The sequence below is a fragment of the Carlito syrichta genome, unplaced genomic scaffold (assembly GCF_000164805.1).
Source record: "Carlito syrichta isolate Samal-C Ts95f unplaced genomic scaffold, Tarsius_syrichta-2.0.1 Scaffold130598, whole genome shotgun sequence".
In the NCBI taxonomy this organism is placed as follows: Eukaryota; Metazoa; Chordata; class Mammalia; order Primates; family Tarsiidae; genus Carlito; species Carlito syrichta.
The window spans coordinates 82,407-104,640 of record NW_007074694.1 but is presented as its reverse complement, the minus strand read 5'-3'; the positions used below and the strand labels follow the sequence as shown (position 1 = coordinate 104,640).

At 46.6% G+C, this 22,234-nt stretch overlaps 1 protein-coding gene across 1 annotated transcript in view; it reads left to right on the top strand.

Moving 5' to 3' along the window:
- The first annotated feature begins 256 nt into the window (after positions 1 to 256).
- The window catches only part of LOC103250556 (thromboxane-A synthase), a 58,667-nt gene continuing 36,689 nt past the window's right edge, over positions 257 to 22,234 (top strand). Inside the window, exons 1-4 of the mRNA XM_008049148.2 lie at positions 257 to 374; positions 2,021 to 2,169; positions 3,952 to 4,082; positions 7,884 to 8,198. Coding sequence (XP_008047339.1) covers positions 286 to 374; positions 2,021 to 2,169; positions 3,952 to 4,082; positions 7,884 to 8,198 — 684 coding nt within the window. The 5' untranslated portion in view covers positions 257 to 285. The remainder of the gene's footprint in view (positions 375 to 2,020; positions 2,170 to 3,951; positions 4,083 to 7,883; positions 8,199 to 22,234) is intronic.

Here is a 22,234-nt window from a genome sequence, read left to right as displayed (position 1 = left end):
TTTCATAATTATTTCACCATAATTACTTTAAGTCCTTTCTTCTTCTTTGCTTCCAAAAATAAAAAAGATTGCTCAAGTGAAAAGAGATGTTTATAGCTATTATATTTTATTTTATGAGTATTTGTGAATTTCAGACCTTCCTTTTGGATCTTAGCCATTTGCCAAGCACCTTCAAAGCAATGTTCATTTTCCCAGAAAGCACTACATATAACCTCTTCATCTGCAGCCAAGTTAGGAGTTCTCCTCGCATGGTGCCCTAATTACACCTTTGTCATCCATTATCAGATGACGCCCCTCATCAGCCAAGCCTGTGACCTTCTCCTGGCTCATTTAAAACGCTATGCAGAATCTGGGGATGCATTCGACATTCAGAGGTAAGGGTGCTGCAACACAGATGAGAAACTGCATTTTTGAATTGCTGCTTGTAACTGTACGTAATTGCTGGACAATTACCTTGGGACTAGCAAACTGCGGAAATGCTAGAAGCTCATAAAAGCATGGATGGACTGACTTAATAAGAAAAAATGAAATCCACTTAACATGTGAAAGGAATGTGCCCACAGCTAGGAGATGGGTATCCTGCTGTGTCTGTGGAAGGACCCACCCTCTGACTTCCACAGACCCAGGAATAGGCAGAATGGGGCCTGGGGAAGAGTCCAGTCACTTTCATTTCAAGAAACATTGGGGAATGCTTCAGCCCAGAAGCCATGACTCCTGGTGGGACCCAAATTTAAATGACTGATCATCTGGCTTTTCTCCTAGAAACCTTTAGCCATTTTGTGACAAATCATGGCTTTCAGCAGATGAGAAATAAAGTGGGGATGGCGAACCAGCCAGAAGCTAATGCAGTATTATCATTGCTAATAAAATAACAACACAGTCATCACCAGCACTGGTATTACTCCATATTGTTTACATAGTCATCTCATCCACACCCTCTGGTTATAGGATGCAGTAGTGAGCCTAAGATAAGATGGACTTGTCAGTTCTAAGAGCAAAGTAAACAACTCCTAAAACCCTTAAATCTTCAACCATTAGGAGCAGATGAAATCACATTTAGTAGTCTCATTTGTGTTTTTACTATAGCAGAGAAATGTGTAATCAATTGTAGAAATGTTTTCAATAAAAGCAGTCAAAATAAAAAAAAGTCATCTGGAAATGTCATTTCTTCTTTAATGACAAGTTAGTGGTTATAGAACTTATCTAGAATTGGAGCTAAGTGTGTGCCTGCATCAAGGACAAAAATAGACCTTTTAATTACAAAAGGATATTAATAACCCAATTGTTAGCCTTTTTAAAAAAGAACTTAATCTGACTACTCCTTTAAGATAACAGAAAAGAATAATTCTAGTATAAAAAGGCCTTCAAGGAACAGGTTTCCTATAGTCTAAGAGGTTAAATTTTCTAGAGCTCCTGCCAGACACTTTTCCTTCTGATTGTTTCTAAAGTGCAATGTATGTTTTCTGTAATAATATACATACGTTCATGAAGCCTGCCCCAAAGTTTCTCTTGTATTTATTTAAGTGTGACGAGCCCTGGATTTTTGTTTGTTGCTCTTAAGAAAACTGTAAAATCATTAGGAGGAAGAGGAAGATTAAGTTAATAAAACGAATCAGGTTGCTAATTCATCAATGACAATTTGAGGTACACCAGTTACTCGTGGAGTTCTTCAGGTCACCCATTTGCCCTCCTTCACAGGGAGGGAACTGTAAAGCATCCCTCTTGGTGTGTGGCCTGAAGCCTCAGATTGAGGAAGTGGTGCCTCCTTACGTCTTTGGCTTCATTTGGATAAGCCAGTGCTAGGTCTCCATGGAACCCTCCTATTGCTCTCAAAGGGTCTCATCCCCGCAGCCCCCCTTGCACGCTCCCACTGCAGGCCTACAGGAAGCTCCTCCTTGAGGCACTTCTGCAGGGCAAGGTGTGCCGTGTGGACAATGAAGGTCCCGGTCCACGGGAGGCTGCACCGTGGGTGGGCACCCAGCTGAGTCCCCTCCAATCCATATGTTCCCATCTCTTGTAGGTGCTACTGTTGTTACACCACAGATGTGGTTGCCAGTGTCGCCTTTGGCACCGAGGTGGACTCCCAGCAGACTCCTGAAGATCTCTTTGTGAGACACTGCAGGCGTTTCTTCAAGTTCTGCATCCCCAGACCTATCCTGGTTCTCATCTGTAAGTGCAGTAAGGACAGTGAGGTACCACAGTGAGTTGGGCAGAACCTGTGACACTGGGGTCAGCTTTCAGGGTTCTGCCCCTGCCATAAGGAAAGGGCACTCGGGGTGCCTCTGAGAGTTGCCCTGCAGAGGTCTGGTCTTCCTGGAGTCACCAGGCTCTTCCAGTCACCAACCTAGGACCACCTATTACCACCGCAGAGAGCCTGGCCTCACTCACCATCGCCATGGTGAGACAGCAGTGATGCACCATGCCAATGCCAAACACTTTGCATGTGTTTCCTCATTTAGTCCTGGTATTCATCCTATGAGAAAAATATTCTTGTCCCCATTTTTTCAGAGAGAAACTGAGGCCGAGAAAGACAGAGCTGAGACTGGAACCCAAAGTCTTTCATTTTCTAGGACATTTCTCCCCTCAAGCAAAATCTTCAGAAGACCTCAACCCTTGAAGTCCAAAGTATAGTAAACTAGAAATCGTGTGTGGCAGGTGACTAGTAGGTTACCTAATGCTGTGGAGATGTGTCTATTAATTTTATTTTTATTGCAGAAGTGAGTTTTTGCCCTCTGGCCAATTCCAGTATCTTCTTGCTTTTACAGATGCACTGAAGTGTTATTATTGTTATTGATTATTGCCATTATTTCTAACCATTCTGCGGGGCTGGTAAATTTTATTCATTACTTGGCTAGTTTCATTCCTCCCTGCTTTTTTTTGAGTTGGAGCCTCACTCTGTCACCCAGGCTGGAGTGCAGTGGCTCACATGGATCACCACAGTCTCCAACCCCTGGGTTCAGGCGATGCTTCTGCCTCAGACTTCATTCCTGTTTCTGAGCCAGTTTCAGTAGGCGCACCTGTCACCTCTATCAGCTCCACCCTGAAATCATAGTCTCTGTGGTCCCACAGTCTCTTGCTTTGTCCTCATCCCTACTCCCAGGGGCTGCCCCAGCTGTATCTGCTCCTCATGCCTCCACCAGACCCATAGAGCAGGTGGCTCCATTGGCCCATCCCTGCCGCCCCTCCTCTCTCTGCCCCTGCAGAGTCCTCCTCCCTGCTGTGTTGTGTTGGCTTGGGCTCTGAGAGGACATGTGATCCCTAGCCCAGCTCCGCAGAGCCCAGTGCACAGTGGGCCCTGTGGAAAGCAAGAAATTGACCCAGCCAGCTCGACCCAGCACCTCTCTCCAGGAGAGTTGCAGGGCCCTTGGTCAGGCAGCCTGTCCCGCGTGCATGGCAGAGCACGTGGCAATTCTGTATGTGGCCTGGCAAGGGAGGTGTCCAGCCCGCGAGGCCAGCAGCATCCTCGTCAGCAACTGCAGAAGCAAGTCTCAGGAATGATTGGGAAATCGCCCTGGGGACAACTAAACAGAAAGAAAAAAACACAAATAACCAGACAGTTTAAAAAGTAAGTCAGCTTCTGCCATTTGCTAAGACTTGAGACAGCCTGTAATCTGATCTCTCTTGAAATACAAAGACCTCGGGCTGTCATATCCAGGACCTGAAACATTAATTTATAGGTATGAGATTGACCTCTGGAGGGCCAGATGGAAGCAAGGACTCAATTAATCGCACAGATGTTTACTGAGTGCTTACTATGTGCCAGGAATGGTGAGGACCGGGGATGGAGTGAAAGCTCACCTGCTTCCAGGAGCAGCCTTGTGGAGGGGAGGGCAGGCCTGTAGAACTCAAGGCCTTCCCCAAAGCCCGTGTGTGCTTCCTGGGAACAGGCATCTAATGGCCCTGGTTTATTACCACCCCTTTTCAATGCCACTTTTGTTTTTCTCTTTCAAGTATCATTTCCATCCATAATGGTCCCACTGGCCTGGATTTTGCCCAATAAGAACCGAGATGAACTGAATGGCTTTTTTAACAAACTCATTAGGAATGTGATTGCCTCGCGGGACCAGCAAGCCGCAGAAGAGGTAACGTGTCTTATTAGGACACAGCCTTGAAATGGAATGGAACCTAATTTGGCATTGCTGTCTCTGTTCTCTTCCCTCTCAGCCCTGCCCATCACATCGTGCTGTCCTTTAGCAATCTACCACTTAGAACTTTCTGGGGCCTGTAGAAAGAACAGAGACAGGTTAGGGGAGGTCAGACAGAAAGAGGAAGGCCGCACGGTAGAGAGATGCCCATAGCAATGCGTCCATCCTCCAACACGGGTGGGTGAAATTAAAGCTGCCCCTAACACTGCCTCTCTAGTGCAGGCATCGCCCCCAGCACAGGCTACAGCAACCCAAAAGAATTTTCTTGGTAAATGTGCCCACATGTAATTTTCATGAGCATATTCTGTATATTGAAAAACGGCAAGATGGAGTTCTACTGCATGAACAGCATACATATTAGAGAGGAGTTCAGGCACCTGCCAGTCAATCCCATACCCCCTCTCAGTATGGAGACGTTGCTACAGAATTCATGGTTGAGGGCCCTCTGGTCTCCCTAGTACACCTCATGTGAGACCTAGAGTTCTCTTTCCTCCTTACAGACTTGCACTGTGCTTGGCACATAGTAGCCATCAAGTCAATGTTTGTTGATTGAACTTGACTGAAAATAGAAAGAAGAATTTTCCATGTGAAGAAAGATAATTTCAATATTGGATATGCTTGTGTGTGTGTAAATCTGTTCTTTAAGGGCCTCGTTGCATGAAAGAAAGCTACTTAAAAGGAAAAACAAGGCTGAAATGACTTTTCCTTAACTGGCTTGTGCAAAATGGGACTTTAAAAGGGTTTTCTCAGAGACTGGGTGGCTCAGAGGAATTCGTGGGGTCCAATTGTTACGGCATTGGCCTAGAATGAAATCAAGGGTCAATGAGGGCCTTGGCATACAGAGCAGCCTAGGGCAGCAACCTGGCCCTGACCAGCTTCACACCCTCAAACTGTGCAACAAACCTGTCTAGATCCAGATGGGCAGGTACATGTCAAGTAGTGGCCCTTGGCCCACACCATTGTGAACTCAACCCAAATACCCTTGGAGGTGTGAGAAGAATCAGCTGAGTGGTATCCCTGGTATTTAGGCTCTGAGGCCTGGAAGGACAGAACACTCTTATCTAGGTTCATGCTTCTCCGCAGAGTGAGGATGGAGCCTGGGGGAAGAGGGATGAAGAAAGAACCATTTTCAAACCTCAACACTGCTGCGAAGGGCTGCCCTTTCCGAGCCTTGTCACAAACACACAGATACACACACACCCCTAGCCTGGCGGTGGAATCAGGCTGAAAATGTTAAAATTGTTGTGCTGAATGACTTACTGAGAGGTGAGAGGTTATTCAAGATCCAATTACTGGGATTGCCTAGAGCTTTTCCTTTTATAAACTCTAGTGCTATTTGTTTCAAACAATGAGTTGATCTGAGAAAAACCTCCCAACCACAAATCCGGGACTGCCGTGTCAAGACAGACCTATACTGTTACTAAGAAAACTCACTTTAAAACCATCTGAACTCTGTATACATTCCATCAAGCAGATGTGTGTTTGCGCAGTGAAAATGCAGCACAGATGTGAAAAGGTAAATATTTTTCTAAGCTGTAGCCAATGGGTGGATTAGATACCTACATCTATCAAGGTGTGTATTTTTCTTGGAGAGAGCCATAAACCAGCACTGCTTCAGTCCTCAGTGGGCAGTGCTCAGATAGCTGCTATACTGCAGTATGAATAAAAAAAGACCCATCTACACTAATGTTCCTCTCCAGCACATGGGCCCTAAAGAGTGACCTTTCCTCTGGCCTCTGTAGCTGGAGGTTAAGAAAGATTTCTACAGGGCTCTGAAAGATGTCTACAGGGCCGGCACTCAAGGAAAGGACAGGAGCTACCATTCTGCCTCTGGAAGAATGCACGGTGTGGAGGTAACTCTGCTCACCCCATCATTGCCCCTACACCACCCCAGCAAAGCCACAGCCGATCCTCAGGGACCACAGCTGTATCACACCCTGAGAACTCTCAGATGGACCGACACAGAGGTCTGGGGGTGTTCTGGGTCCTGTGCTGGTGTCCAGGAGCCGAGGATGTGTCCTTTCCCTCTGTGCCATCTTTCCCTGCCCCATGGGAGCAGGGTAGCAGTGGGACCTCACCAGCCATACAGATATGGGCCAAGCAACAAGAGGGAAGGAAGTGGGGAAGGCCAGCCTTTGAGGATGCCTTTGGAGAGCAGGAACAGCAGGACCAGGTTGGAATGAGGCAGCCAACTCTCCCTGACCCATTGCCGTTTTCCTAGCCATTACCCCCGAGCAGGCTAGTGGCAAGCTCAGGCTTTCTTCCCTGGCCCCAAATTGTGTGATACCCACAGTCTTAACCTTGAGCGCTGCCAGGATCTTAGTAGACACTGTCCAAGGTCACAAAGCTGGAGAGCAGTAGAGTTGCACAGGTTTCCTAACCCAAGGTTCCTGCTCCAAGTCATATGCAGCTGTTATCAAACTCAACAATCCTTCCTCAAAATGCACTCATTGCATTATGTTTTAATTTGCATAATTATGTGTTGCAAACCTAACATGTGCTCGGCACAACACTAGGCATGGTGTGGGAGGTGGGGTCCTGCCTTAGAGTTGCTTAGAGTCTTACAGAGGAGTAAAAGCAACCACACATGAAATGACAACAGTCTTAGATGGAATTAAAGGCTAATGTGTGCGGCATAGATTATCAGTACAGCAGAAATTCCGAAGCCAATAAATTGAGAAAACACTACAGCTGGTGAAGTACTTTGAAATTATACCATTTTTCTGTCAGTTGTTCTGGTACTCTCCTTTGGCCATTTTAGTCCTATAAACTTCAGGAAAAAAGCAACTTGTTGACTGGCATTCATCACATTAAAGAGCATTTCAAAGACGAGATGCACCAGGAATACACTTTGTTAACTCTAAAGCAATATAGAAATGCTTCTATTGTTACAATTAGTGATAGTAAAAATATAAAGATATGCAAATGACTGATAAAGAAGGTAGAGGAAATGGTAAAAAACTTCTAGCACTTCAATGGGGTAGAGGATTACTGAGAACAGAGGAAACCCAGATGGAGAGTTTAGGCTGGGGGACACAAAAGGCAAAGTCTGGAGACTTTGAAGACAAGTTCCCTGGAGCTGGGTCCCTTTCCCCAGCCCGACTCTGTTAATTTTCTACTGGATGAGAAAAACAATGGCTGCCCATATCAGTCTTGAATTGTGCGTAAGTGAACAATGGTGCACGCGTTTTGATTTAAATCTATATGATACTTTAACGGTTTTATGTTGGAAAACCAACCAATGATACAAACATGGATAAAGCAAAAAGTCAAAGACCCTACAGTTTTCCACCTCCTCCAGCTCACTATGGATGGTGGAGTATGACTGTTGCTAGGTATTTTCTATGCATGCACAAATGTACATGATTATAGATATTGTACACTTGGTGTTTTTGCAGGATGAGACCCCACGATGCATACTGTTCCATGATTTGCTTTGTTTTACTTAAAGTGCCTCCACAGCTTTCCAAATCAGCCTAGATGGAACGGCTGCCTCCTTTCTAAGGGCAGCATCCCAGTGCTCTTCACTGCACCAGAATCTGTCCGGCCAGCATGACACTGAGGGACAGTGAGGTGGCTTCCAGGTTCTTGCCATCTCAGATAACCCAGCCATGGAAACCCTTGCTCTTACCAAGTTCTTCAAAAGCGACACCCACGTGCCTACTTCCTTTCTTTTCCAAGAAGCTTCATACTTGTGACTATAAGACCAAATGAGCATTTCCTTTTTCTGTTTCTTAGAGGCGGAGAGACTTCCTCCAAATGGTCCTGGATGCCCGACATTCTGCCAGCTCCGTGGGTGTGGAGGACTTTGACATGGTCAGAGAAGTCTTCTCCTCCACCAGATGCGAGCTGGGTCCTTCCTGGCAAGGCCAGCCCAGAACCATGTCCAGGCCTTTGTCTGCGGATGAGATTGTGGGCCAGGCCTTCATCTTCCTCATTGCTGGCTACGAGATCATCACCAACACACTCTCTTTTGCCACCTACCTATTGGCCACCAACCCTGATTGCCAAGAGAAGCTTCTGAGAGAAGTGGACCTCTTTAAGGAAAAGCATGTGAGTGCAAGTCAAGTTCAGTTGCCTGTGTCATATCCATCCACAGGGCAGTTGATTCTGTGTTGGTCAAAGTGAAACCTATGTTTTATAAGTTGCTAAAATCACATTCTGGGTTGAAAAGATCAAATAGGGTCATTGCCCAGCTTCTCCATCTCTCTGAGTTCGCAAGTAAAATGGAGTTTTCAGAGCAACAGAAGAAAAAAACAAAAGAAGGATGTGCGCATACCTTCACTTTCTGGGGCCATCCCTAAAGCCAGGCCTGGCTCGGGAAGCTACAAAGTCCCAGGAAGGAGTCAGGGTCAAAAGACAGAGGTTGGGAAGGAAGTATGACTTCCCAGTGCTCTGACTGTGGAGCTGCCAGGCAGAGGCAGGCTGATGTGAGCCAGGAAAAATTGAGCCAAACCAGGAGGAAGGAGTGGACATGAGGTCAGGCCAAGCAGAAGCTTGGGTAAAGACTGGGTGAACGGGGCAGAGGCTCACAGAGGGAGGAAGGTAAAACAGAGTCATCAGTGCTGAGCCCAGATTCTGGGTGCTCCTTCTAGAAGAGGTTCCTCTTGGTGGGCTAACAAGGGTGCTGAGCAAGTTTGCTTTCTTACCTCGTTTTTTTTTCTCTGGATGCGCGCGTGCACGTGCATGCGTGTGTGCGTGTGTGTGTGTTGCTCTGACTTATGAGTTGTTATAGGGATTAACTTTTAAAATCTGTGCTTCAAAAGGAAGACAACCATCCTCTCATCCGTTCCATTACATTTTGACATAATTACTATTACATTCCCAATTGTGAAATGTGGCCTGTCTTGTTATTGAAGCCAATGTACTTTTCATACACTGAGCTGAAAATGATCACCCAGAGAATTCCACTTCAGTATCCTACTGGGGAAGTAGAGGCAAGGTTGCTCTTTCTTCTCCAGAGCAGTTTTAAACTATTTGAAAACTGCATTCACTGTGTCGCAACCTCAGACTCAACATGAGCTTATGGTCAGCTTCAAGTTCTATGTCGTTATGACAACTGCCAAGCTGGGTCTCCCTGATCCACTGCTTAGACAATTGATTTTTTGAGCCTAAACGCAAGAGTTTATATTTACCCTTATTACTGTTCAAGTCAGTCAAAATAATTTTGAATCTTGATTCTGCCATCTGTTATAGTAGCAATTCCTCCAGCTTTGTGTCATCTGAGACTTAGTAAGCATGTCTCCTATTTCATCCAAGTCATTGATTAAAATGTTGAACAGGACAGGGCTTCCCTCCAGATTGACATTGATCCATTAATCAATATTCTTTGGGCATGGAGTCTCCATAAGCCATGAATCTAAATAACACTGCCACCCATCTTATTCTGTTTTATAGGTGGTTGTTTGTTTATTTGTGTTTAAATTGAGGAGAGGGAAAGGGAAGGCCCATAGGGAACTGGACTACATTACTGCAAAAGATATAGGGGGAGCTGGAAGACAGTCTCTTAGGAGGCATTGCCTGGCTAGTAACAGCAATGGATTTAAGCAAGAACAACAACAACAAAAAGCAAAAATGAACAAAAAAATGCATATATGTGTATCTCTGAGTACACTTAATAGAGCAGCTCAAGAGCAGACGTGCCTTGAGGTAAATCTTTGCCCAGGCCACAAAGATGTTCGCAGGCCCTGGTTTCTCTCTCCCCAGTTCTTGGCTGTGCTTCCTTATATTGGCCTTATTCTCAGTCGTGCTGTCCCCTCAAAGTCCCAAGAAGCCTGTTAAGAGTGTCTGGAGCTACTTACTTCCTTGCTCATAACCAAAGGAGAAGAGAGGAGAATCCGTGGCCTAAAATCCTCAGTAAGAGTCATGAGGGTCACTCTGACCCAAATGCTTAGGTCACTGCTCATTCTTGAACTAACTATTGTAGCTGGTGGGAAATGGTGGAATCAAGGGGCTTACACTAATCAGATCTCAGTCTGGGGGTCAATCACATTCAACTCTTATGACTGAGAACATGGAAGGGTGACTTCCCATAGGAAGCTTAGGATGCTATCAGCACCCTGGGCTCAGATACACCAGAAGCTAGGTCTGGTTTAAGGACTTGGAAGCATCTCATGAGTGTCCAGCAGTGTCATAGATATGGCAGAGGATAGGAGAGGGGCAAACATTCTGACAGGCAAAAGTCATGATCCTCATCTTCCGGAATTGTGATCACCAATTGAGAAACAATAGGTCATGTCTATGAAATAATGTCCCCCTCCTAAAAAACAATCCTGCAGGGCAACAAAAGGCAGCAGATAATCAAGTCTAGAATGTGTGATGTCATTTAGAGAGCTTTGGGGCTCTATCGGTCTACCCCATCGACTCCAGCCATAGTCATGTCTGGTGCTGTCAATCTACCAAGAGGACACAAGGAGTGTTCCCACTCAGAGGTCCTCATGCACACAGTCCCTTACCTCTGGTATGACCTTAACTAGTCATGCCCTCAGGGAGGATGGTGCTATCACTAAGCCCTGGCCTCCTTCAATGCCCCCCAGCCTAGGATCAAGGCTTCTTCTCCCAGAGGACCACCTTCTATGGGACTGTGCAGAATGTCACAAGACACTGAGACCCCACAGATGAATAAACAGATTACGGCAGGTGAGGTTTTTCCAATTTTAGTGTACATAAGATTGTTTAGAATACATATTCCAAGCCGGGCTCGGTGGCTCAGCCTGTAATCCTGTGCTTTGGTAGGCTGAGGTGAGTGGATTGCCTGAGCCCGTGGGTTCAAGACCTGCCTGGGCAGCTTGGCAAGACCTCATCTCTACAATAAATTAAAAAATTAGCCGGGCATGGTAGCACATGCCTGTAGTTCCAGCTACTTGGAAGGCTGAGCAGAAGGATCACCGGAGTCCACCAGGTCGAGGCTGCGGTGGCCGGCAGCGGCCACTGCACTATAGTCTGGGCGACAGAGTGAGACTCCAACTCAAAAAAAAAAAGAATACATATTCCAGGCCCAGGAACCCACATTTTTCATAAACATTCCCAGTGATTCTGATGCAGATAGTTCCTGATTCTATTTTTAGAATACAGCCTTAGACTCGCAGGGCCTAATCCTTCTTCCAAGGAAAAACAGGCTCCAAAGTCCTGCCCCTGTCAAGAGGTCATCTTCTTTCTCTAGGTAACAGTTGGGACTGTCTCTGAGAAATGGGAATATCTAGAGACTTATCTTTAAAAAAACAATGGTAGTCACAATAGCATTGCTTTATAAAGCTTTGTACATGGTAACCACTCAACAGATATTTGTAGGCTTTCTTTTTTCTTTTACTTTCTTCCTTTCTTTTCTTCTTTTATTTATTTATTTTTTCAGACTATAATCAGAGCTCTGTTAATATGGCCCATCTGTCAGGACATGGAAATGCAGATTAGATGTTCACACATTAGTTATTTTCCTGAAAATATTCCTGAAAATTTGCATGTAAAGTATGACTTGTTATAATTTTCCTGCTGGTTTCCATTCAACAAATATTTCTTGTGTGCCAGTTAATGCCAGACTTCAGGCTCCGCCCTTGCACACAAGAAAGTTCTGGTCTAGCTGTTCCATGACATTCCTGCAGAGCATCCCCACACCTCATTACGTGGCCTTTCCTTGTATTTGTCAATGCGATTGTTGGATGTGGGCGCTAGGGTTTGTTCTCCCTGAGCCATTTCCCTTTACAGCAATACCCTATGAAACCCCACTGAGAGCTCCAGCCTCCCCCTGAGAAAAAGGGTGAATGTGTGCAAGTGATCTGTTAGGACTCTTTCTGCGGACAGTGATAGAAAACTCAACCCAGGTTGCTCAGAGAATGTACTGATCCCTATAACTGAAAACTCCAGAAGGCAGGGCTGCCTTCGGGTATGGCTTCATACAGGGGTTCAAGCCCTGTTGCCGGGAACCAGGCTACTCTCTCTCTCCACCTCTTGCCTCCAGAAGCTCCAGGCATACCCCACTCTCAGGCAGGACCTCCTCTAATGGTTTCAAGACAGCTGTGTAACCAGTATTTTCAACAGTCTGAACTCAGTGAGGTACAAACATGAAACTGCTTGGGTTTTCTCCAATTATTTCCTTTAAATATGCTCTGATGAATCTCTTTTCCTTGTCCTTGATGGTATCTCAGACAGATCTCAAAGCTTTCTTGTCACTTTTAGGCATTCAAAAGTCTACATCACTCTGGTCCAGATGAAAACTTCCGTCTCACATCCAGTTCAAAGCTCTTCATTCCCTTAGCACAGGCTGACCTGTGGTCTGTTCTTTTCTACCCTCCTGTCCTTCCCCACCCCATTGGGTCCCCCTTCTCCTCCATGGATGGGACCTGCAAACATATCCCCAAATCTACCTGAGGCTGCTCTCAGCGCTTCCCTAAGGTAGCTCCTGACGTGGGGAAGATGCAGGGTATATCCAGAGAGCTCCCAGGACCTCCACATACACAATTTCCCACAGGGGAAAGGAGGGGATGGGATCCAGCTCCCGCAGCCAGCCCTGTCCCCTTGCTGCTTGTTGGAGAGTCTCCTCCATCTTGAGGCTGCCGGCAAGACGGCTCGAGCTCTGATGCCTTCCACCTTGTCCATGGGACCCATGGGACGAGCACATCGTGGTTACTCCCTCTGCCCTCCCCATTCTCTGTCCTACCATCTCTCCCCAGTTATTTTTTCTTTGCTCAAATAGGCGGAGCACACTAGCAATTCTGCTGCATTAGCAAAAGCCAACGAGAACGAAATGCCTGAATCAGACAACTGCCCCGGCTCTTGGACTCCTATGGTGACCCAAGTGGCCATGACTGCCTTTCTCCCTTCAGGGTGTAGATTTCGGTTGCAATTTCTTTTTTTTTTTTGAGTTGGAGTCTCACTCCATCGCCCAGGCTGGAGTGCAGTGGCACACTCACTGCCACCCCAGCGTTGGCCCGCTGGGTTCCAGCGATCCTTCTGCCTCAGCCTTCCAAGTAGCCAGAACTACAGGTGCACGCTACCACACCCGGCTAATTTTTGATTTATTGCAGAGACGAGGTCTCGCCAAGTTCCCCGGGCTGGTCTCAAACCCATGGGCTCAGGCAGTACACTCGCCTTGGCCTCCCAAAGCGCTGAGATTACAGACTGAGCCACCGAGTCCAGCCCGGTTGCAATTTCTAAGACTGCTTCAACAGAATGGGGGAGGGGTGGATCCCCAAATCCCTGTGACTAAAAGTGGGGTAAATGGTTTCCAGATGGCCAGAAAACAGTATGTCTACCATGTACATAAAATCCATAGTCCCTAGACTAGAAGCTCCCACTTTCAAATTTCCTGTTATGTGATCATACTCACCTCCCCTCTGGACATTTAGAAACCCGCCTGCCACAAAGGTATAAGTCCAACAGTCCTAGGACCGCCTGCTCTCGTGTTCCGCTTCCAAGTAATGTGGCCACTCCATTCCATGTGTCCTGTGATTTCCGCAAGGCCAGTCCCTCCTGGTCAGCAGTTGCCTTATTCCACCACTTGAGAAGGTGTGAGGTTCAGTCACTCAGATGCTCCACTTTGGGCAACTCTAAGTTCCCAGCATGTCTGTGGGTGCTTGAAGGTCTTCCTTCATGGTAGGGAACCACCTTATGCACAGTTTCAAACCCACACATTGTTTGGCAATATCCCATCTCTTACCACCTATGGCGACCCAAGTGGCCTTGACTTTTTCTCCTTTTAGGGTATACATTTCGGTTGTAGTTTCTAAAACAGTTGCCATCCACTTTATAATTCATCCCTCCAGATTGATTCCTTCTAGGCCACATGTGTTTTCTCCCAAAGCATCTGGCTTGAGAACTTTATCTGGCCTCCCTTCCTTTTTCCCACCATCAAAACCCATTTTAAACCCTTCTTTCTCAAGTGCCCCCAATTTCTCGGAGACGTTCTCTTTTCCCACCTCGCCTTCATCATACTGAAGAGGAGGTATGCTCATTAAATTCAGTAGTGGGGGAGCAGGGGAAGGTTTGTACCATTGGCATCACCCATGAAATGGAGAAAACACACCAATTATTTAAAAAGACCTTTGTCATGTGGATGCTTCATTGTGTTTTCCAATATACAATTTTGAAAAGGATGGGAGGAAAAAAAACAACTTATTTTCATATAAATTGTTTTTGCTATAGTTTTAATGCTTTATGCTGAAATTATTGACTTTCGATCTGGCTAAACCTTTCTTTTTTCTTCTTTTTGGTGCCGGACTGTGCCAACCAAAATTTATGACCCATTTTCCTTCTGCTTAATTGTTGTTATAAATCTGCTATGCAGAACCCAGTTGTAAATTTATCACAAACTGGATTGGATTGATATACAGCCTCTCTTTAGGATAATTTGAACACAGTTATGCCTTAGAAGGAAGGCCAAATTCTTAAAACTTCTCTTGAAGAGCTGCTTTGTAACCATTATAAATAACTAATTAAAATACAACTTACTCTTTCTTTTTCTCTTAAGAATAAAAGAACATTCTGTGCTGGTTATTTTGGCTGATTAGCTCATGCTGCTAATGTGAGCAAGGTTGGGGATTTGTTCCTTGAAGCAGCCAGAGGATCTCAAAGAAAAAAATATATAGCCATTTTACCCCCAACCAGCTATTTCATAAATGTGTCCTTTGTCACAGAGGGAGAGTTGGGAGAAAAATGTGAATAGCTTAACCACAGATTCATCCTTACTATGAGGAAAAAAGGGTCTCCCCGTTTGAATCCCACCCACGGCCAACCATCTCACAGGGAGAGGGACATGGTTGACTCTGAGATCAAGTGAACAACAAAGTGGGTTTTTCCCCATTAGGAAGATGTCCTCCTCTTTGCCCGGGTCTCTGGGGTCCTGCTGTCCGGCAATCAGTAATGAGCTCAGGTGTTCCCCATCAGTTCCATCCCAAGCCACACAGGGCCTGGTGAATCCTTCCCTTCCTACAGATCCCACAACAGGACACAAAGAAAGGAGGTCAAGGCAAGAGGTAGAAACAAACAACAATGAATAGCCCCACAGTCGAACTATAGAACAAAGAATGGGGACACTAGCAGTGTGGCGGAAGTGGCAACAGGCGGCAGCACCAGCTACTGGGCAGAGCGTCTCAAAATTTGCTGTGCACAGGATTCACCTAGCAGTCTTGTGAAACCTGCAGATTCTGATTCAGCGGGTCTGGGCTGGGGCCCGAGGGTCTGCATTTCTAACATGCTCCCAGGTGGTGCCGATGTTGCCTATCTACAGCCCGCACTCTGAGGAGCCAGGTTCCAAACCATAAACATCTCTCTTGGATGTGATGCATGTGGCAAGTATTTATTTATTCCTCACGACAGTAAAGTACTGATGTTCTGCAGTGGTTTACTATTTGCTAATAAATTTCAATGGTTTCAAGATTATTCCAATAATCATGATGCCACTCACTTTATTGAGTGGAAAATAAAGTGATGCTGGAATGGCCCAATCCTAATACTCTTTAGAAGTGGATTAATCTTAACTAATCCTAAAATCATCTTGCTTCCTTAAATAATTTTCTCCATGGTGGAAAACTAGGGGGAGCTTTTGAGTGGATGTAAAACCATTTTCAAAGCAGATTAAGATGGCAACTAGAGCCATCTCTCGGGACACATGTCACATCCAACAGGACCCACCCAGTTGGACCTTGTAGTCAGGGAGCCCCACTTGGCCACTAAACTTCCCTAATGAGTCCATGGTGTATATAGTAGCTCCAGGTGCCATGTGAGAGGCCATTCTAGAGTATTGTGGTCAAAGGGAATGCCCCCAGATGCTGTTTCTCTGGTGGCCTAGAACAGAGCCCGTTATTTTCACTAGAGGAGTGGGAGCCTCAATGGGGGGACCTTGGAAATGTACCCAACTTGCCCACCTCCTGTCCTTCTTTCTAGAAGCATCTGACCTAAGGAAGTAGCATCCTGACAACTCTTATCAGGGAAGGGGAGTCTCATGGCCTCTGAGGAGGGGCCTTCCTGGGTGTGCACCTAGAACTCTATCTGTGTGGATTTGTGACTGCTGCTGCCAACACACCAACTCCAAGAGGAAGATAAGATATGGGGCCCTTCTGTGCCCCATCAGTGGATGACTCAGGAGTCTCTAAGGCAGGGTGACCAATCAATCTGGATCAGGTGGCAGAACCCTTTGTAACTATCCATATGGTTCTTAAATACAGAGTGGCCTTAGAGAGCTGGGTCATCTGCCCATTCTCTTCCCCAGAGACACCTGAGGGAAGGCAGACCGCGCCCCTCAGGGGCCATCTGGGCTGTAAATGAGAGACAAGACCTTCCTTGGCCACTACCCTGGGCCCCAACCTATTCCACACCCCCTGGACGCATCCAGAGACCATACCCACAGTGACCCCTGGGAAACCGACCACACTGTCTGGGACCTGTTCCCAGGAGCCCCTGCAGTGGCACCCACATTCCCAAGCCTTGTGCCCCCGGGGTGTTAGAGACCCACTACTCCACCCCCACACCCCCACCCCCCCACCCCGCCTCTTCCTCTCTTCCCTCTCCCTCTCATTCTCCTCCTTGTCTCTGCTTTCTTTCCTCTCTTCAGTGTCCTCAGTACCGTTTAGCCTCCTTCCTCTTCTTCTTTCCCTTATTCTTGTTCTGACTCTATTCTGCAAATCCAGAGAAACCCAGAATCTTCCCAGCTTTACCTCCTACCTCCCTGCCCACTTGGGAGCCCCTGGCTGTCCCAGAAGCCTATAATTACACACAGCCAGGTCCCACGTGCTTGCAGCAGGGGTGGCAGGGGGAGGCAGGCTGAGGAGCAGGAAGGACTTGCAAGCTTCTTTTCTGGGCTGCCTGGCTTAATCAAGTGCAGCGCTTCAGCACTTGGAATGTTCAGCAATTAATGCTCCAAGTCCCCTCCCCAAGACCCTGCCGGGCAGAGGGAGGGGGACCCGCAAAGAGACGTTCCTCCTGGGACTGGGCCACACCAACCAGCAGATATGTCGTGCCTTTCATGTCGCAAATCAGAGCATTTTATATTCAACAGCTGGGCCTCTAGAGGGGCCAAGCTTTGCTAAGCAAATAAGCTGATGGGGTCGGTTCACATCCATCCAGGAAAGCAAGAATTAAAAATAAACTTGGAAAAGTCAGCTCCACAGGTGAAGCTCAGTTTTCTGCAGCTCGCTTGGCATTGAGCTGGATTCGCAAATGAATGGCTCATTTATTTAACTATTGCTCACATGATGGGCTCTTAAAACATCAAAAGAATGGGTTTCATTTCCAACAATTAACTTTTGAAATAAAAGAATACACACACACCTTTTAGTTTCACAGGACCAAAGCCACTTTACACCAGTGGGTAAGAGTTTCGATATGGTATCATCTGGTGGGAAGCAAAAGACTCCTCCTCCCTCACTATCCCTTTCCATCACAAGGCTTCAAGTCGCACCCTTCAAGGGCCTTCCTTCATGTGGACACACTGCCCATTATTAACATGCTGCTGCTCCTGGGAGGGGAACGTCATCGGGTTCCCACTAGGATATAAGCCCCATGAGCAGGGAACCTGGGCTAACAGGAACACTGGTAGATCCCAGGCCGAGTGCGAGGCCTAGCCTGTGAGAAATAGGTATTGAGAGAAGTTAGTTCACGCCTTCTCTTCCACCTGGAGACCAACCCTGAGCCTGGATTTGAGGTGGCAGAGCTTGGGGAGGCACGTGAGTAACATGCTGGGTAACTACCCAGAAAGATAGGGTCAAGGATAGGAAGCCACTGCTGAGGGTAATGGTGGCAGGTTGAAGGCAACTCTTGGGTCCCTAGAATCCTGCAATTGTAGGGCACCACACAGGCCCAAGAGCTGATGCCCAGAACGCATCATGCCAAGAAAAGGAGGGAGTCTGAGCCCTTGGGCAGCTTCCCACCCAGGACAGGTATCTGAAAGATCAAGCGGCTAGGCTTGAATGCTTCCAAGAATAAGGAAATCACTACCTATTGTCCCCTGCCTCCACTAATGTCCCCCTCCAAGCCTTTGTTGTGTTCCTCTTTCAGCTCACAGTATTGGAGTGTCACTAGAAGTTAGCAAATTAATAGCTTCTGCCTGGAGGCTACTTCCATGCTCACTTAATAGCGCGTCATGAGGCATCTCAGGGGCAAGAGAGAAAGGAAAATTGGAAAATCAGAAGAGAATGAGGGACCTTTCCAAAATGTTTGGCTTGTGGCCCAGACACTCAATTCACCCTAAGTTTTCTGATAGGTCTGTTTTGCCCCAGGACTGTGGGCAGCAGTATGGTTTGTTTTGTGTGTTGGGTTTTTTTTGTTTTAGATTACGTTTTATAACTAAAGATGGTATGTGTGAAAATATCAACTACAAGAGCCTATGATTCCAGGCATATGAATATTCCAGATCAGAAGAAATATTTGACTCCCCTATGAATTGCAATGCATAAAGTTTATAAAGTTAAGCATTTAGAAATCTGTCTTTAAAATTTAAATATTTAGATTGGGTCTCTAGGACACAAAAGGCATGCCTGTTTCTCACTTGCTTAATTTGATTTTTTTTTCCCCCCTTTTGGTCGTGCAAGTTGTTTTTCAAAGCCTCATTCCTTGAATGTTCCCTATAGGAGGAATGTAATTAAACTCCACTGGCCTCCCCCTGCTGGGACCAAACAGAGGCCAGAGCTGTAGGGAGCATAAAACAGATACCCTGCAAAAGGATCCTTATTATAGAGATGACAAGAGAATCAACTTCCCTCTGGTTCTGAACAAGGAGCTCTAGAAAGTCACCCAGGATCTTTTTTGCAATGGGTTTAGTCTCCAAGACATTTTAATTACTAATTTAAGAGTAGAAGGAAGAGGATAAATGCCTCGCCTCCTTAGCTATAGGCAAGAACTTCAACTTGATAAGTAACTGTTTCAAGTGCCTGGGAAGGAGGGAGGCCCAGGGAAAGGGTGTCTTTCTAAAAATAACAAACTTCTTTGTGAAAACAGCATAGCTAGATACCCTGCCCAGTCAGTCACCGTGTTTGGGGTCCCACTCCTTAAGAGCATTCTCGGTCCTCACTAGGGGCAGGCACGGCCTCTCTCTGGGAGACACAGCTTGTACCAGAGAGAAGGAGCTTGTGCTGAGGGACGGGGTCCCACTTGCACTCAGACCAAACCTAGACTTCCCTCTGATGGGGAGCATGCCACTGAGCACACTACTGGAAACAGGCCAGGAGGGAGCCCTGAGACCTGGACACTAGTCCCACCCCAACCAGTAGGAGCACAGTGGGGCCCTGAGCTGACACTGGCAGTGTGGCATGGGTCACTGACATAATCTTTTTGTTCCTTAGGTTTCCTGTCTGTAAAATGGGGATAGTGACATTATGTAGCTCATAAGGTCATCACAAGGTTGAATTTATACACGGTCAATGTTTGAACAGTTCCAGCATTACATCCTCCTCCCTGTGCCTCAGTTTCCCTCCCTGTAAAAGGAAGGGATTGAACTAGACCTCTTCTCTGCTGGCGATAATGATGATGATGAAGATGATGATGAAAGTTTTGATAAATTAATGCTTATTTACCAGACCCTAAACTAACTAAACAAAAATTAACTCACTATGACTTCATGTAGTAGGATTGACCACCATTCCCATCCCATTGGGAGAAAAGATGCTGTGTAATTCAGGGATCTCCAGAGAAACAGAACCAGAGAGCCAGAGAGAGAGAGAGAGAGAGAGAGAGAGAAGGGAAGGGAAGGAGGGAGGGAAGGAAAGGAGGAAAAGAGGGAAGGAGAAAGATTTATTTTAAGGAATTGACTCATGCAATTATGGGGGCTGGCAAGTTGGCCATCTGTAGGGAAGACCAGCAGTTTGGAAACTTAGGCAGGAGTCGACGCCGCAGTCTAAAGGCAAAACTGCTTCTTCTCCAGGAAACCTCAGTTTTCACTCTTAAGGCCTGCAACTCACTGAATGAGGCCCACTCATATTATTGAGGGTAATCTTTACTTAAAGTCAACTGATGGTGGTAGATATCCACCATATCTACAGAAGACTTTCCCAGCAACACTGAGATTCATGTTGGGTTAAATAACCAGACACTGTAGCCTAACCAGGTTGACACAAAAGACTAACCATGACAAAGGCATCTCAGAGAAGATAAACAGATTGAGAAGATGAGGGACGGACCTGGCTTGATTGGCACTCATATCGCCCAATCACTGTCTGTGTTGTCTTGACATTTTCTTTAATATTCCATGACTCTATGGTTCAGAAGCTATTCCTCAACACTGTCCGTGTGTCTGTGTTCTTCTTGCCATTGTCTCTGATATTCCATGACTCCATGATTCAGAAGCTATTCTTCAATTCTGTGGCAGTCCTGCCTGACCCTGGTTGGTGGAGGCTTCAGCATCTCTTTTTATTTTTAATTTTAAAGATATGGGGTACAATTCAAGGGACTTCAGCATTTCTATGCTGGGGTGTCCCAGGGCTTCCTGCTAGGGTGGGGGACTTGAAACTGTGCCTGCACCACACCTTCATAGCGCTGAGAAAATGCCAGGCACCAGGAGGATGGGGCATCCCTGCCCTCAACACAGCTCTCGTACCCTCATCGCTTACCTTGACCAGCACCGTCTGTGATCTTTTATCATGGCATGGCTTTTGGCCCTGAGGATAATAAGTTTCCCTAGGAGGTCCTGAGATTCTTGTGGCTTTTTCATGATCCATCCTCTGAGCTTATGAATTCTCTTTCCCCCGGGGCCCACACAGGGCACAATAAATAGCACCCAGGCAGCTTCTCCCAGATGTCCTGACGTCCCTGGACACTTAAACCACATTCCTGAAGAACATTCCTGAAGCAGAGATATCATACCCCAGGACTGCTTTCTACCGTGGCAGACACCTTTCTTAGTGCTTTTCTCACTTTCATTGGTGAATGATCTTGTCTCATTCCCTGTAGAGAATTCTTCAGCCATTCCTGGCTTTCTCTTTGGGTTCCATCCCTCTGGAATTTTTGACAAGCTTTGTTTACTTGTAGTTCCTTTTCACTGTTTTCATTGTTAAGGGACATCCACGTGCATCTGAGACATTTGTCTTGCAGCCTAATTGCCCCCTGAGCCTTCCCTGCGCTTGTTCCTGGAGCAGTCACTCCTTCACTCGCTGGGTGTGTGTCAGAGGCCAGGCTGGGCGCTCTCATCAGCCAGCCCTTACTGCTGCTGAGAGTTGCCGCGAAAAGTCCTGAATTGGGAGCAGAGGAACAGCCCCGCATCTGAGACAGTGCCTCCCTGCCCTCTCACCCGGAAGGAAGCAGGACAACCCGCCCTCGCCAAATTCCCAGATTCTCTGACTGAACAAGCCAAGTCCTGGTTTGAATGGAGAATCACCTCAGGGTTATAAAGTAGACTTTAGCCTAACGCTAGGCAGAATCTGACCTCAGACAACTGGAGGCTCTGAAAAGTTTCCATCTCCTCTGAATAGCTTCCTTCTCCTGCCTACACTGCTCATCCAGCCAAGGGCCCACATGCAAATCAAGGCCCAGGAGCAGCCAGGAGTATTTTCATGTCCTCAAGAACTTGGGATCTACCCTCAGAGATCCTGATTTAGTTGGTGTGGAGTCAAGCCTGGGCTTCTTAGAAGCTTCCAGGGAATTCTAAGATGCAGCCAGGGTAAAGAACTGTTGCCACAGTCCCAAAGGCTTCAGATGCAAACTGAACTTTAACAGTGACCTTGGATCGCATTATCAGCGGCAGGCCTGGCTTAATGAACATTGCATAATTACTGAAGCTGCTGTTTGCCTTTTAGAAAAGTCCCTATCAGATTATCAGGAAGAAGTGAGTTTTCTGTGATCATGCTGTGGTCAGCTCCAGCCTGCCCAGAGAACCAAAAACAAATCCCCGGCACGATCCACAGATGATTGCTCTGGTAATGTTCAGCAGACAAGCCCATTGGAAATAATCTCAGAGAATTACCCCAAACCCAAACCCAAAAGGTCATCTGGTCAATCCCTTGACTCTAGGAGTGTGAGGGGTCATTTCTTCATCTTACAGAGTAGGCAACTGCAACCCAGAGAGATTCCATCACCCCTTCTCTCAGAGTTAAGAGAAAGTGTCTCTGGCCACGGGGAGTGGGGTAAGGGGAACAAGAGTCTGTCTCTCTCTCTCTCTCTCTCTCTCTCTC